Below are 17,293 nucleotides of genomic sequence, written 5' to 3'. Positions count from 1 at the left end.
AACAATGGCCAGGAAGAAATTTAGAACAGAATTAAGTCTATCTAATTTTGAGGGGCATGCCATAGACCAGATTGGAGAACAGTATTCAAGTTTAGGTGAAACGAAAGATTTGTAAAACGTGCCGAGAGCAGACGAGTTGTTTATTTCAGTAAAACAATAGAGGAGACCCAGCATACTCATGGAACCCTTAGTGACTGCAGAGATGTAGTCAGAAAAGGAGAGTTTCTCATCAATGACGCCTAAGTCCTTCAGTGCAGCAACCCTTTGAACGCAATTGTTTTCTATGAAATATTGCATATTAAATGTGTGTTTCTTTCTGAGGATTAAGTTTCACTTATATGAGGGCGCGAAATTTCTGGTCGCCAGGTCGCCATTGGTGACCAAAAGTTTGGGGCTGGCGACTAAAATTTTGTTGTTTCAAATATCTGTCAAACATGCCCGAACATCTCAATCCAACGTTCATACATGGTTTTGGAAAGCGAGCCAATTGAAAACCCTGCGTCTACTCAACGCGGACACCATCTAATCGGCACAACAGTTCTGAAGCTGTTGGGATGCTACCACTTTGGATGCACATGCAACCCAACCCAACCCATTTTCCCTGCTTTGATTTTCCTCTACTCGGACTTGAGGTGGGGAGGGGAGGGGTAGAGTGGAGCAGACCGTGGCCCAACCGAGGCTCCTTGCTTGTGCACGGAAAAACCCTGTTTTCACAGTTTGAACTGCTCTCGTGCGTGCCAGTGTCCAGTCTTTGTTGACAAAAGAATGCGATAAATGATGTGAAGGTTGGTTGACGTGGTAGTAACGTTCGTTCTGTTTACCTTTTTTTTTTATTTATTTTTTTTTGTCCGGTGGTAGTTGCCTGTGAGTGAAGTGGTTCCAGAGAAATACATATATCAGCCTTCTGATTGATGTATGTGTATATTCAATACGTGGATGCAAATGATTGGTCACATCAAGGAGGACATTTTAGGAGTAATAGAGCTTCCAAACTCTACTTCACAGCCATAACTGATTATTTAGATAAGGCAATAGGTTCAAATAAATACAGAAACAAGTGCTACATTGTAGGCTTGGGTACTGCAGCAAATATGGTCGGGCACATATTGAATAGGTGGCCCATGGAAAAGACAATGATGGTGCTAAAGCTAAGGGTTTGCTGAAAAGTTTGAAGCAATTTAAATTTGTTAAGCTTCTGTACTTCCTTTTGGATTTCTACAGGAAATTAAACCCTTTAAGCGTGGCACTACAAAATAAGAATCTTTTGATTGCATCTCTGAAAATAAGAATTGAACACTGGATGACCTAGACTCTAATGTTGGACCAAGCAAACAAGATTTCTTGGACCATGTATCCATTTCAGGGAAGATCAGGGATGTGCAGCTCACAAACATTCAAAATGGAGAGCAAGAGTTTCAGACTGTTAAGAGGAAACTTAATTAACAATGCGAAGGTGTACATCACAGAAAGATTGCAATCTATATCAACAGATGTGATTGCATCTCTGCATGTTTTCGATACTTTGGGTCGGCCTCCCAAAGAAAATATTCTTCAGTTTCGGATAGAAGAATTAAAGAAGCTCTACATGTACTTGAACCCTAGCCTTCATAATGAGAAAATGGATGTTCTGTTAGCAGAGTGGACAGAATACAAACTTTTGTTTTCTTCTCTGACTTTGAATCATATGCTGGAGAAGATTCACAGTGAGGAGTGTTCAACAAGATTCCCCAATTTGCTCCAGATTTTGACATTTTGTGCTGTTCTACCAGTGAACACAGCTTCATGTGAGAGAGGTTTCAGCTGTCACAACAGACTAAAGACTACTTACAGGAACTCTCTGAAGATTGAGACACTGGATGATTTGCTCCGAGTTTCTGTAAATGGATCCCCCTGTCAGAGTTTGACCCAGCAGCTGCGATTGATAAGTGGTACTTCAGTGCAGAACAACAGCGTTACACAAACATTAATTCTTTTTAATACTTGCTCATATTTTTATTATTTATCAAAATAAAATAGTGGCGACCAAAGATTTTAGTCTGGCGACTGACTTCAAACTTGAAATTTCATGCCCTAACTTATATAGTATTTGACACTATATTTTTAGAGAAAAAGGAGTTAAGAGATCAGCTCTGTCAGGGCCCTCTGTGTGTGCTGAGTCATGCTTAACTTCGAAAGGTATTTGGGAATTTTTCCTTCTAGAGTTGATGAGTGACCAAAAACGTTTGGGATTTGATTTGATGTTGTTTGCGATAGCGCCGATGTATTCACTATATTTAATTTTTTGCAGATTTTTACAGTGGCATCTTAAATCGGTGAAGGTTTTTCGAGTGTACTCGTTAGGAAATTGTTTCCAGAGATCCCATGCTTTTTTACGGTTTCCCAGGGCAAGTAAGAGTTCAGAGTCGAACCAAGAAGGAAACTTGCTTGATTTAGTTTTCTTAAGTGGTACGTAATCTTTTATCGCTGCATGAATTACATCTGTCAGCACGTGACACGCATCCTCCAAACTTTCACTTTCCAGAATCGTCCAGGGGATGGAATCCAGTGCCGAACGGATGTCGCTCCAGGGTGCTTTGTGCCAAACGAGGTGTTTGCGTTCCGGGTTGGTAGGTCGTTGACTCCTCAGGTGGTCCGGGAGCCAGAATTCAGCATATAGCGATTCGTGGTCCGAAGGGATGAGGTTTCTTGAACGGGTGATGTGCGCTGAAGGGAGGGAGAAAACAATGTAGTCAAGGTTGCTGTTTTTCCGAGTATTGTGCAAGTTGTGCTGGTGAAGTCCGAGACCATGAATGAAGTAATCCATGAAATAGTGGTCCTGGTTGTCTTTTGCAATGCCGTTCGTGGAGTCTGTCCATGTGATAGAGAGGTTAAAGTCTTCAAAAAGAATTACATCTCCCATAGAGGATGCTGACAGCACTGAATCGTAGCAAGCCTCTAGAACTGCCGGAGGGCAAGTTTTGTGCGATCTATAAAAACAGCCAGTGAATAATTTGCTTTTTTAGGCGAGAAGCACCTCCACCCATAATATTTCACAATCACGCTCTAGGTCACCTCGCACCACACTTTTCCACTTGCTATTCACACAAAGCATCACTCCCCCGCCCCTTGATACTCTATCCTTCCTGTATATGTTGAAGTTTTGCAAAAATGGCAGTTCGCAATCAAGAATGCTGTCATTAAGCCACGTCTCGGTGATTGCAATGCAATCTTGTTCCATGAAATCTGCAATCTCCATAGTGCAGTCAGTGAGTTTATTTTTAATGCTCTGCACATTTTGATAGTAAGCGTTGAATCGGTTTCCCATCGGCATGGGGCCTGGATTCAACTTAGTGTCCCCACACAACAACACAAGGAAGAGAAAGTTCAACAGCCCGTGAGGCAAGGGCTTACCTTGGCCGATGTCCATACAACGTGTCTCCCTCGGCGAGGCTGGGAAGCATGCCGGGAAGATGCCTGCCGCTGGAAAAACAAAACTTCTCTCACTGCATTTCCATTCACTAAGGCTATTGTTTTTGCCATGGACACTGTTCAGAAGTAATAGCCTGACACTCGTGCACAGTAAAATAACACAGAAATAAACATCGATCACCGAAAAGCCGGTCATTTTCAGAGCACAATCTGACAGCTTTCTACTCCTGGCAGCCATCTTGTGGTATTTCAACATCAAGTCTTAGAAATTTTGTTATGGGATCATAGTTTTTGACATGTATAAACATATACTATACACTAGGTAAGACCATATGACATGGGAATATTACAGTTAAATCTAAAAGTTCATTACACTCTACAAGGAAAACATAATTATCGTACCTTCCTTTTCATGGCAACAACTTTAATTTACTGTACGGTAATTTTCAAGAACCGTGGTTACTGCATCCATTTCTTCCTTTGAAAGGTAGTAACTACAGCCAGTGGGACATCTGGGTGTCACAAGAGTGAGGATATGAGAGACACGCACTTGTAGTTTATATGCATAGTTGCTTTTGAAATTAAATGATGGAGAAGGACCAGCAGGGTGCAGAAACTCAACTTCCACCATATTTGCAGCCTCATTGTTGTCCAAGACTACAGCAAGCCACCAATGATTGTTGTTCTCACATGTTACATATCCTTTCACTTCTGCAAGTTGCAACCTCTGTTTCACGCCTGCTCCTAACATAGTAAAAGTGCATGACTGTTCACTTGTTGAAAATACCTTTGTCACCAACACTGTATCAGACACCAAGATGAAACTGTGGAATTTATGTGTAACTGGTATCGGTTTTGCAGACAGAAATCTATCTGCAAGTATTGTTTGTTCTTCATCGTGTAGTTTTTAATTGAAGATGAAGAACTGTATGGAGTCGATGTTTTCCTCACACCATGTAAACAGCTGTGTTGGTATAATTATTTTGATCATCATAGTGCCGCTGCAAGCTTGCCCTTCCTGCAAGTCTTTTCACAGTACTGCTCAGACCATCACACACTCCTTTCCCATGAGCTGTAGCATAAAAATGCCACTCCGCCACTACTCCAAAATCATTAACATGGTGGCAAATGTTTGAGAAGTTTTTCCTGTTTTTGATTTGCGCAGCTGAACCATCTGAGAAGTAGTAAATTTGTTTCAAATCTCTAATCAGTACCAATCTAAGATGAGAGATAAGCTTTTTTTTTTTTTCAAATAAATGAATAGCACCAGACATGCTGCAGACATTCAGAGATACGTACAATACTTTTGAATTTTAGATCATTGTGATCCTTGTAGTAGACTGCTATTGGAAAAGTAGTTGCTTGCTCATTGTCCAATGAAAAGACTGGGCCTCATCTTGTACTACAACACGAATAATTTTCCGCAAAGGCCATACATACCACAGCCTCATTTTCTTCAATGAACTGCTTCAAGTAATTGTAATAATCTGTCTCTTTCCTTGCAATAAAAGAATATCTCTTCAAAACTAACAACTGTTCACATAAAGATTCTACAAACTCATCTGCAGTTTTAGTGAACGTTACTAAATTACATCTGTCAACAGATACCCATTGCTTGTATGTATTGTAGTTGCAACTGTAGCTCATCTTTAAAATTATCTACACCTGGACACGGAGGACATTCATTAAGGTGGCATGCTGTACCTGGCGCTAAACATAATTTATAGTCACTTACAGCCGTGCCATCATTCAGTGTAATTTGCTTGGATTCCAGCACTTGCATCATTAGTTTTATATTTGATGTGTTGTGCAAACGCAGACTGTGTGGGTACCACTTCCACCTGCCAAGACACGATGTTTTGGTCATAATTCAGCGAATTTTGTAAACCCAATCTTATCAGTAGGATTTTCAGTTTTGAACAGCTCATACAGTTCCTTCAAGTTGCCCAACACTAGCCTCTTTTTAACATGAATTCTACAGTCACCTGTTTTTATTGAAACAAAGTATTTTTTTCCAGGCATAAGACGGCTGACAGCATCACTATTGTAGAAACTGATTACCTTTTCAATGACAGCTTCATTTAAAACCTTTCCAGGTTTAGGATTATGTGTTGCCAAAATACCCTTTTCTTGCCATTCTGTTGCTAAACTGAAATTCTCTTTGTATTTTATTGCATGACCAGCTTTTAGGTAGTACTGTTAAAATTTGCAATTTTTCACTCATGCTTACATTATCTTCTTGAAACTTTTGTTTTAGCTGATTGATCATTTCACATTCTGCATTGTTTTCCACAGTTTCCTCTGCATCTGTACTTGCTTCTGTTAGTATCTTTTCTCTCAAACATCTTTTTATTTTCCTATATTTTTTATCACTGTATCATTTCATTTGCAATTTTCTCTTAGCAACAGGTGATTCTTCTAGATATATTAGAGAGTTATTCAAATACTCTAAACTGACATCTACGGACACAAATGCTTCATCAACGTTACTAGGCCCTGGACTACTGATTGATTGATTTAGTTTATTTTACTTCGCGTTTTGTGCCTCTTGGCTAATTTGCGAAGATGGGGATGAGTGATGAAATGATGAAATTGATGAATGGACATTCACAAACAACCAAGCCCGACCGGGATTCGAACCCTGGACCCTTGGCGTCGCAGCGCGATGTGCTATACCTGCCGCAAAATTAGTTTGGTATTGAGAGCTGAAGGAACACGCGTCACGGTGTTGCCATATCATGCGGTACAGTACGCCCTGCAGCCGTCTGACGCTGTGTCGAGGAAAACGTGTTATGAAAAGGAACAACAATGATGAAATGTGTTATTGTTTTTCGAGGAAAATGGAATAACAATGATGACAACAATGATGAATGTGTTATTGTTTTTTCTATTCATTTCCATCTTCCTTACAACATGAACGAATTAATGAAACGAGCATTGTTTACAGGTTACCTTTTCAATCCATTCTGTACATACACTTTCAATAATCATTTCTTTCCAAAGTCGCAGTTAAAGTCTGCCCGTCTTTCAATTATACCGCAACTGAAGTGCACAAAGTCCAGTTGGTGGGACAGGGCATCTGACTTTCACGCGTGAGACCCGCGGTGGTTTGTGGAACTTTTTCAAATATCCCGAGCGGCTCCGGGGTCGACTCAGCCCAAAAGAGTACCTGGGGCAAACCTGTGGTAAAGGCGGTTGGTGAACCACATCACCGCATTACCTCCATAATATGGCCTAGGTCGAGAATGTGTGGAGCTCTACCTCCACATCTCCATATGCCTCCATACTTTATTTTGGGTCTATTATTTTTGTTTGGTGTGAGAATCCCAGAAAATTTATGACTGTCCTTGAAGATGTTTCCCCACCTTGAAAAAATGCCGAATCTTGCAACGAAACGCGCAGTTTCCCAACAGTGGGATGATCTTTCCTCCTATAATAAGAGTAAATATGGCGAGAATAGCATCTTGCTGAAAAGTATCTAAATTTGTCACGCGTTTACTGATATTCCTATTCTTTCCTGGGGTTTCCAATTTTGAAGCCTCGCATTTATTTATTTATTTATTTATTTCTACCACATTACATTTTTCTTTCCCTATGGTAACAATAGTGTTCTTAGACATGCCAACAGCAGCAGCAGTCCTGTCCAGAACTTTGTTTACAGAAATGATTCGACCCCCCATTGTTTTTCTCTTGCTCAAATTATTTGCGCTCAGAACAAACCATCTCCCGCGTTTGTCCTTTGAGAAGAATTCCTTTTTCTTTTAGTGCATGGCCTCTTTGGTACATTGTCATCTCGAGTATTGCCTCCCGTGCTTGACATTCTTCACACAAGCTCACGACACACTCAAGCAGAACACAGAAAATTATTTACAAAAAATAACACACTAAAACAACATGCTATATACAACAAAGAATACTCTAAATTCAATAAACACTAAACAAACGGACTGGTTAAAATATCACAACGCAACAAACAAACAACACGTCCTCTCCCAACAACATGAAATCTGATCGCAGGAAGAATCGCCCGATAAGCGGCAACACCGAGAAAAACGTTTTCTGTTGCTAGGTAACCAGGGCCTGGGTGAAGCACTGGGAAGATTTTGATTGGCTCGCATGCCAGCAACCCACCCTCCCGCAGTGATGTAGACCCGATTTCAACACGTGGTTCTCAAGTGTCAATACCAAACTAATTTTGCGGCAGGTATAACCACTCGGCCACAGGGTCGGGCACCCTGGACTGCTGCTACTGGGTACTGGTACTGAACAGTCATCTGCCTCCTGATTTGTTACCTGTTGCAATTTCATTTGTTTCATACAACTGTCACAAATTTTCATACCTGCCGCAATGATGTCTGACATGTCGCACATCCATTCAGTAACGGGTCAGAAACTTCTTTTAACACGCTGATGTCTGTCTTGCTTAAAAGGGTTGCAGCAAAAAATCTTTGCTGTTTCACTTACCATACTTTTTCAGCTATATTGGAGAATAACAACACTCGCACAATGTCTAATATCAGTAATAATAACCCTTTTACTGAATCCACTACTTAACTTGCAGAATACATAGTCTTTATGTAACCTGTGCAAAGAGAACTTCACTGCAGGAGAATCTAGGCACAACTGAATGCTGGCTGATGGAAACAGCAAGCATGTATTCGTACACACGGATTTTCAAAGAAAATGTTTTAATATCTGAAAGGAAATACACTCTTTTGAAATTGTTTCTTTACAATTCAATAACTAATATCATTAGGAACATAAAATCTTACCCAAATTCTGTATAACCAATGACAATAATAAATTAAATTAAACTGAAAGAGAAACATGCCATTTTTGTGTACAACTTTTCTATTCGTACACTTAATAATATAAAAGAAAAAGTATATTCAGAGCAAATTGACTGACAGTTCTAATACTTTGATGCGTATCCTTTGGCTTTAATCACTGCTTGACACATGTTCTTCATAGAATTAACCCCTTTCCGATATGTTTCAGAGCTTATTTTATTCCACTCGGCTTGCACATCAGTTTTGAACACTTGTTTGGACTTGACGCCTGCTTTATGGACTCGCCTCTTCAAAATTGCCCATAAATGCTCAATGGGATTTAAGTCTGGACTTTGAGCTGGTGTTTGTAGCAGTTTGGGCACATTCCATATTAGTCAATTCATGTTAACTCACACCTTATGCTTACTGTCATTGTCTTGTTGGAGTCTGTAGAGAGGTGGCATGTCCTTTTTTTGGGCACTCTGCTTTACGTTGTTCTTCAATATGTCCAAATAGACATATGCATCCATGATACCATCAATAAACTGGATGGTACCAACACCTTTGGATGACATACAGCCCCAAATCAATAATGACCCACCACCGTGTTTAACTGTTGGAACTGTGTTAATGTGATCATTGTTGTGATTTGATTTTCTCCAGACCCTATTTATCCCATCTGACCCGTATACATTAATCTTGGACTTGTCTGACCATTTGACACTATCCCAAAATTCCTGGTCCTTGTGGATGTGCTCTTTCGCGAATGAAAGTCTATTCCTGCGATTCACCTTATTTACATACGGCCTCTTTCATGGTATTCTGCCATGATATCCATGCTTCCACAAGGCATGTCAGACAGTTTGATCGGACATCATCTTGCCAGCAACATTTTCTACTAACGGTCGTAACTGAGGAACACTTAGTCGTGGGGTTTTCTCGCACTCTTTTTAAAATGAAGCGTTCATCACGTTTATTCAACACTCTCTCTTTTGGTTTTCTCGTCACATTCTGTGTTGAACCTTTCTCTCTAAATTTGTTTACTATTTATTGCACTGTGGAGTGTGATTTATTGACAGTTTGTCCAATTTTTCTTAACGAATAACCTCTAATGGTTAAATTTATAATAACATCCTTCAGATCAGAACTAAGTTCCTTCACCTTGCCCATTTCGAACACGCTGATAGATAGACGATAGGCCTACAACAATACCTACGCCAGCATTCCGCTTGACGGTGAGCGCCTGCATGTTCAAACTTGTTACGAAGTTGCAAACTGCACGAAATTGCTCGAATAGCGGTGGTGTTGTATGCGAGGAAGATTGAAACTCTTGCCTGTACAAATAACAATGTTGCATGAAATAGCGTGTTTTTCTCTTTATGAAACGATGTTCTATAAATTCATCACATGCAGAATTAAGTTCCTTTTGTAAAAGCAAGTACTGCATGAACCTTTTGGATTCCTGGAATGGAATTAACTTTAGCAAATCGGTCACACAACATAGAAAAATCATACTCATGGTAGGCAACATTGATGAAGTTTTTGCGATTTTTGTAGTGTGCTGCTGCTCCATCAGAAAAGTAAAATAACTTGGCCAGGTTGTCAGAACCAAATTTATCCTTCAAGAATGTAATAAGTACTGTCTCGAGTAAATGAACGAATGCTTTATCATGCTATCTGATATGGCAACTAAATTTTCAGTTATGACTATCGAAGTCCTGGGATTTCCATAATAAATAGTGAATGGACAAGTGAAAACCTTGTGAGGCATCTTGCAACACACAGGAGTAATTTTCTGCAAAATCACAAAGTACAATGTATGTTATGTTATAGTGTAACCTTGTGTTAACAATATATTTCAGTTCCAAGGAAATCGCAGATATGCATCTTCAAAAGTTCAAGGTCCAAAGGTCAAAGTGAAAAAAGAAAACCTTGAAAAGATTTTATTCTAAATATAGTGACGTGATACACCGTTGGAAAGCTTATTTCATGTCCTTTCAAACAAGACTACAACGAGCTCTCTACGTCAATTAGGGTAAGAGCAATTAGCCATGAAAATATCTGGCCCAGACTAAAAATCGACAATTTCTTGTCTTTTCAAGCCCCCAAAACTCCATAACTACGCCACACAGGAAGCTACAATTCTCAGGATTTCATATCTTCATGAAGACTACTAAATAGTAGAGTTTCAGAAAAATCCAAGATGGTCGGGTCAGATATTACCTTTTTTTTTGTTTTTGTTTTGGCATGGAATGACCCTACAAATTTGTACATTTTTTAGATGGGCCAAGACATACATTTTGTATACATTATATATATAAACTATAAATATTACATTTAATGTTTTAAAAATGTTTAAATATTTTTTTTATTTTTTTAAACAAATATTTGTTGAAAATTTGCCCTCCCCCCAAAAAAATTGAGACCCCAAATTATGCCCCTTTCACCATTTCACCAATTTGGTAAACAACATAGTCCCTTTACAAAGGAATGGAATTTACATTGCAATATTCCCGAGTCATATGGTCTTACCTAGTGTATAGTATTTGTTTATACATGTCAAAAACTATGATCCCATTGCAATCCCATAAGAAAACTTCTAAGACTTGATGTTGAAATATGTATGTTTCTATGTGTATTTTTTTAAAAATATTTTCAAAATATAGGTTTTTGAAAAATTTGATTTTCAAAAAAAGTTTGAATGACGTTGAAATGAAAAAAATATTTAAAAGTAGTCATGTGATATATCTATTTAAAGCTCATGGCAAAAGCTACAATTTGGTTCTTATCCCAACCTTCTACGTCAATTCTAGCTTGATTTATGAGGTTTTTTGTGTGTCTAAAATTGTGCTTTTTTCCATATTTCAAAGTTTTCTAACTGGAAAACTACAACAGATACAAATCTGCAATTTTGCAGTTTTTCCTACCTTAGGTGGTACTTCATAACAACTAAGTATGAATATAATCAGAGATGGTCACGTTCAAAATTGACCAAAATTTGGTTCACTTGACATGGAATGACCCGTATGTAAATGTTGGTGTTGTATATGTCATTAGTCATGTGGGTAATTATATAAAAGAGACAGAAAAGCAAATTAAATACCTAAAATGTATTGAAATATACGTATGTGTGCATGTATAAGGTTTACAAGTAAAATGATTATGAGCAGGGAAAGGATATATATGTAAATACATATTTATGTGTGAAGCTGAAATCAGTTATATTTTGTATTGTGTTTGTGCATCATGTCATGTAGACTCGAAAAATTCCGTTTTTATTTTCAATATTTGTACATATGTTAGGTTTTGGCTCATATTTTAGTTATTTTTACATATTATTGCCATATTTCAGAACATTTCTCAACATATATTCCATATCCATGCAATAATTACATGTCTGGACCAAAAAAAGTTGGGTGAATTTCTTGCGAATAACTGACAAAGTCCGAAGTGACATTAACAAAACGAAAGTTTACGATCTTTTTTATACCCTCCAATTGCGTTAATTACAAGGTTTATGTCATCCGAACAATTTATTTTTTTCAAATTTTACACCTCCCAACTGTTTGCTTTTGCTATTGTAAAACATTTGAAATCCCTGTTTATTTACAATTGTTGTCAAGTATAGAGAACGAGAACTCAAGCTACGGCTCCTGGTTGTTACAAATGTTATTTTGGCAATGTTGGAAGAGAATCCCAAGTCAAGCACCCCATTGCTAACCCCACCCTTGCATGCCCAACAGCAGGACAAGATGGAACGATTCTGTGGCACACGTGCAGGATTCGCTTCTGGTTTTATGGTGGTATACAGACTGAAAAAAAAATACAATAGTTGGTGAAATAAAATGTGGAATATCGGTCTTCTCTTCCAGTCACGGTAATACTTACAATGCCGAGACTATGTTATGTTGCTCGTGTAATATCTTACATTATTAAAAAGTTGTTTTTTTTTATTATTTTTTTTTTACAATTTTAAGTCCATATTTTAACACATTTTTACTACATATAAATCCGTTCCCTGATTATGAGTATGGTTACCTACAACTATGCAAGTGATAGTAAGATAATATTTAGTTGTTTGGTTAGTAGTTGGGTTTGATGATTAATAGGGTTTATTTTACTTCACTTTTCTTCCACTTTTGCTAATTGCGAAGATGAGGATGAGATGACGATATAATGAAATTGATAAAGGGACACTCACAAAGAACACCCACACATACCCAGGTTGTGATTCAAACACAGGATCCATGGTGTCCTGTGCTAATAATTCCACCATGGAGGTTGAAAACTAGTAGTTAATATAAAGAAGTATGATTGGACAGTGTTGGGTATAGGTGTAAGATGTTGGTGTTGGAGTTAAATAGTAGGAAGCATTGGAAGTAAGTTGTGGGACTTCTGAAAGAGAAAGGCGATTGGTTTGAAATTGAAATGAAGAAGTAAATCAGATAGTTAATATCGCTCATTGGAATGAGCCTCAGTACAGGGTAGGATGTCTCAGAATTATGAAGAGGCGTAGAAGATTTGAAGCTATGGCTCCCTGGTAGATCTCAAGACCAAGAATAGAAATATAGACTTAAAGAGAGAAAAGGTTGAAGAGAATTTGAGGTATTACAAGAGTAGGAGTGGTTTTACTATACCGGACACTTCCCCAATTTCTTCCATATTTCGCATACTCAATAATTTAGGCCTCCTAATCATGAATCTGCAGTAAAAATTTGGCGCTCACGTCTAGAAAAATAACTGGGTCCGTGATTGTAACCGACACCCTCGATTTCTCAAAAAAAACAATGTTTATCGCAAGATTTTGTGTTTCGAATACTTAAAGAACGAAATATATATTCCTGGTATTATATGACCCCAAATTTTAACTATATTAGCTTAACCTAAGCAGGCTTAACCTATCCGTGAATGATTTGTGGGGCTACCCCTGCATGGACCCCAAATTTTAACTATGTTAGCCTAACCTAAGGAGGCTAACCATGCATGGTTCATGGGGCTATCCGTGAATGGTTTGTGGGGCTACTCATGCATCGTTCGAGGGGTGTAAGGCTAATCGACAAGGTTATTTTACAACTTCTGCACATTATTTTACAAGTTCTACACGTGAGCGCCAATTTTAATTGCAGATTCGTGATTAGGAGGCCTAAATTATTGAGTATGCGAAATATGGAAGAAATTGGGGAAGTGTCCAGTATTGTAAAATCATACCCAAGAGTACCAGGTATTGCTTAATGAAGTTTGTTCTACAGGTGATACACTGATAACAAAAATTGTGACGTCTTCAAAAATCCATTTCTTTGTCCATAGATGGGGAAAATTTGTAAATCATCATGGTGGGTGCCAATGCAGAAAACAAATAAACTTGTGCCAAGAATCAACAGCACCACAGCAAGTAGGTCGGTGTCAAGGTTTCATTAAAATACTCTTGTAAACCACCATGCATGGTGCTTTTGGAAAATGAGCATTTGCAAAGAAATTTAATTGTATTATAGAAATTATGCTTACATGTATTTAAACCAAATTTATAACTTTTGTTTTTAATTTCAGGAAAGTTACTACAAGAAATCTGACACTAGTGGGATTTCAGGAATTTGACATCACAGGAATTCGGTCTAAAAAGTTTCATTTTTTGATAAACCTTCAACAATGAATTTTGGCATGAATGTGGCACTTGACTGGCATAAAACAGCTGAAGGGGAAACTGTATTGCAATACTTCTATAATCCACAAACAACAGGTAGAAAAGCATTTGGTAAGTGGTTTCATAATAGCCCAAATATGGTAATGTTATCTAGCTGGGTTACACTGCATGCAAATTACGTGTGTACTAAAATTCCAAGAAGTAATTGGAAATTTGAAATACCAGGTTATCCATTTGAGTATGGATAAAATAAAACATTAATAGAAACGTAAATGTGATAGTAGGAAAATTTTCATGTTAGTGTTTTCGTGCATAAAACATAGAAGTTTTGCTGTAGTGTATTGGCAGCAATGAAGTTTGAACCGATTCGTTATTGTTAAAATGGCATTTACGAACGAACAAAGGGCTGAATGTGTCCTTTGGTATGCTAAGTGTGAATCACCATTATGAGTTGTGCACAGTTCGCAATGGAGGCCATGTAGAAAACTGAAAAGTGTACCAAACTGTTAGTAGTGTATAAAAATAAGAACTCCCACCTTTCAGTCTTTTGTATACAATATTTCAGGTAATTACATTTGACCAAAAAAATTCCACATCCATTTTATTTTATCCATACCCAAATGGATCAACCTGTATATTCTATATGCTTAACCCTATGCTTAACCCTTAACTCCAGGAAAAGTGTCTAGCGATCAACAGTGCTGGATGTTTTAACACACTTTGAGAGGCATGGCACTGAAAGCAAAATGACTACTTGGCACCGGATTGAGACCAAAGCGATAAGTGATGCATGTCTCTTGGAAACCAACCATGAGAAATAGATACATAGATACCCAACAAAGTTCAAATTTCATTATTTTTTCTTCTTCTTCTATTTGATATAAATGAAAATTGATTTAGTTTTTATGATTGGCTCATGGCATAATTTGTACTGAACAAAACAATATATAGTTTTCAAGAAATAAAATTTTACTTAAACCATGTGTAATTTTAAAGTTTGATAAGAATGAACATTACAGCATGTTCTTTCACATTTTGTGTTCTCATCAAAAAACAAAATATGCATGTCTCTACTTTGTCTGTTGCAGGCAGAGGGTTCTACTACCTATACACAGTTTTCATCAGTGAAGTTAATGTTGTGTTATATCTGTAATTACTGAACCTGAGAACAGATTATTTGAAATTTAGTCTAAACCAGAAATTTCTTGAAACAAAAATTGCTACAATAAACTAAATTGATATTTTGTGATGTTTTAATTTTTTCATATATATATATATTTTCTTCTTCAGGTGTTCTTGAAAAGCCTAGCATACCGTCAAATATGGAAGAGGTATCATATAAATTATTTATATCTGGCAAAGCAGGTATTGGGAAAACATCAACTGTTACTCGCTTAGCTGGCATCAAATGCTCTTCTAACTATTTGGAAACAATTGGAATTCGAAAAACAAATATCTTCTGGCCAGTGAAGATTTGGGACAAGATAATCCTTTTCAAGTTGCAGTTTTGGGATGCTGGGGATGCAAGTATCAAGAAGTACAGCCACATTCTGCCAGTAAGTGTTTCCTAAATAGCAAAATTACTTGTTGCAGAGGACATAGGATAGATCAGTGGTTCTCAATGAGTCTTTTGCAGCATGCTAGTGTGCTCAAGATTCACTAGGTGTGCCCTGAAACTTCCAAGACTAGCGATATTGCTGTTAAATATATAAAAAAATTCTCTCAATATTAATTCTGTAAAGGGAATAAAAGTAAAGTATACAAGAGCTTAAACATATTTATTTTACAGAGGATTTATTGGCTTACAATAGAAGATTTGAGTTTTTAATGATGAACTTGAGCATCTCATTTCTTACACACACACAAAAAAAATGGCTCCCATGGAGAAGTGGTTAGTACATAGCACTACGATGCCAGGAGTCCCGGGTTCGAATCCGAGCCTGGGCATGGATGTTTGTGAGTGTCCTTTCATCAATTTCATCATGTCATCACTCGTCCCTATCTTTGCAAGTTAGCCAAAAGTGGCACAAAAGGCAAAGTAAATTGAAGCAAATCAATCAATCAACACACACACACAAAAAATTCCTGTTCAGCTGAAAGAAGTTTCTCTCATTTCTTATATCAGTTGACCCTGTAGCCGTACTTAAAAATCTCGACTGGTATTTACTTTTTTATGCACATGATTCTAGATATCTGAAGACATGTCATCAATCTGCTGGACAATAGTATTGTTTGACAATAAAAACTAGGATTCGAACAAGTGTTCTCGGGTTACCAGCCAGGTTAAGTTGACGTTAACATCAACGTATCAAGCGCATACATTGCTCTCATCATCAACATTGGATGCTAATTACAATTTAACCCGTTTGGTAACCAGAGAACACTTGTTTAAATCACGTCACCAAGAAAGCTACAATTTCTACTTTGGAACCTAGGATATTTAATTTTTGGTGCCATCACCTAACATTGATTTCACTATTTTCTTGCAGGCAGGTAAAATTAAATGATCAGTGATGGTATGGGGCTGCAATTTTTTTTACTACTATTTCAGCACTTTTATTACTGCCCACTTGTGCTTTATCAGAAATAGTTGCTACCTGACCCATGGCTTTTGCTTGCTTTTCTTCCAGTGACAACAGTTAGCTGAAATAGCTATTTTTTTCCAGATAAGTGAGTACAGTATGTTTGGTATACAAATTTATTTTCAGTTTACTTGCTTAATTCTTCTGTATGAACAACACATCCTTGTACAGGACAATTTTCAGACCCACTGAACACAAATCCAAAGTTGAAATAAGTACAATTTTATACTTTCAGATTGTTCCAATTGATTCCACGTCCATTTGTAATGTTTTCACAACACGTACACTTGGAATTGGTCCATTGTCACCGTTACATTTTGTCACTGACTCATCTTCATCTTTTCTCCTTGTAATAAGTAGGGAACGAATTTTAAGCACCTTTCCAAAGAGATAGCTGTTTTCATATCGATCATTTGAGATATGTATTGTAGGACATGAAATCAAGTAAAATGAACACGCTTCGTTGCACCTTTTCATGAGATTAGTACATTTATCGCCTTTTTACCCCTCTTTGATGCTTCCTTCCTTCCTTTTCTTTCATGGTTTGTTAAAAAGTTGAACAAAAATAAATGATTTTCACTCTTCTTGAGCAGCTACATAAAATCCTATAGTCTCATTTTGTAGAGCAGAACGAGAGCTATAAAATGGTGTAATATAATAATCATTGCTGCCCCAGTAGTTCCCAAGATAATGTAGCAAAAACTGCGAGAGAAAACACAAACTTAACAAAACCAATTTGGCAGAACCACATATCTCTATGCGGTTCGCACTCATTATATACAGAAGGTGCAGTAAAAGAGAGCATTGAATAAAGACATTTTATCAGCATTTTTTTCTGCACCTTTTTGAAAACATTTTCAGAACCTTTTCTTTCCTTTCCCAACCATAATTTT

The 17,293-nt window shown here is 37.5% G+C and overlaps 1 protein-coding gene across 3 annotated transcripts in view; it reads left to right on the top strand.

Annotated features, from left to right (window-relative positions):
• Window positions 1–17,293, top strand: part of LOC145995214 (ciliogenesis and planar polarity effector 2-like) — a 40,723-nt gene that overhangs the window by 10,004 nt on the left and 13,426 nt on the right. For all 3 annotated transcript variants that reach the window (XM_083131777.1, XM_083131778.1, XM_083131779.1), the window contains exons 2-3: window positions 13,725–13,929; window positions 15,109–15,374. In XM_083131777.1, coding sequence (XP_082987903.1) covers window positions 13,824–13,929; window positions 15,109–15,374 — 372 coding nt within the window. In that variant the 5' untranslated portion in view covers window positions 13,725–13,823. The remainder of the gene's footprint in view (window positions 1–13,724; window positions 13,930–15,108; window positions 15,375–17,293) is intronic.

This window comes from Lepisma saccharinum, chromosome 11 (genome assembly GCF_977018435.1).
Source record: "Lepisma saccharinum chromosome 11, izLepSacc3.1, whole genome shotgun sequence".
Classification (NCBI taxonomy): domain Eukaryota; kingdom Metazoa; phylum Arthropoda; class Insecta; order Zygentoma; family Lepismatidae; genus Lepisma; species Lepisma saccharinum.
Note: the sequence above shows the minus strand (reverse complement) of the source record. Positions and strands in the feature narration are given on the sequence as shown.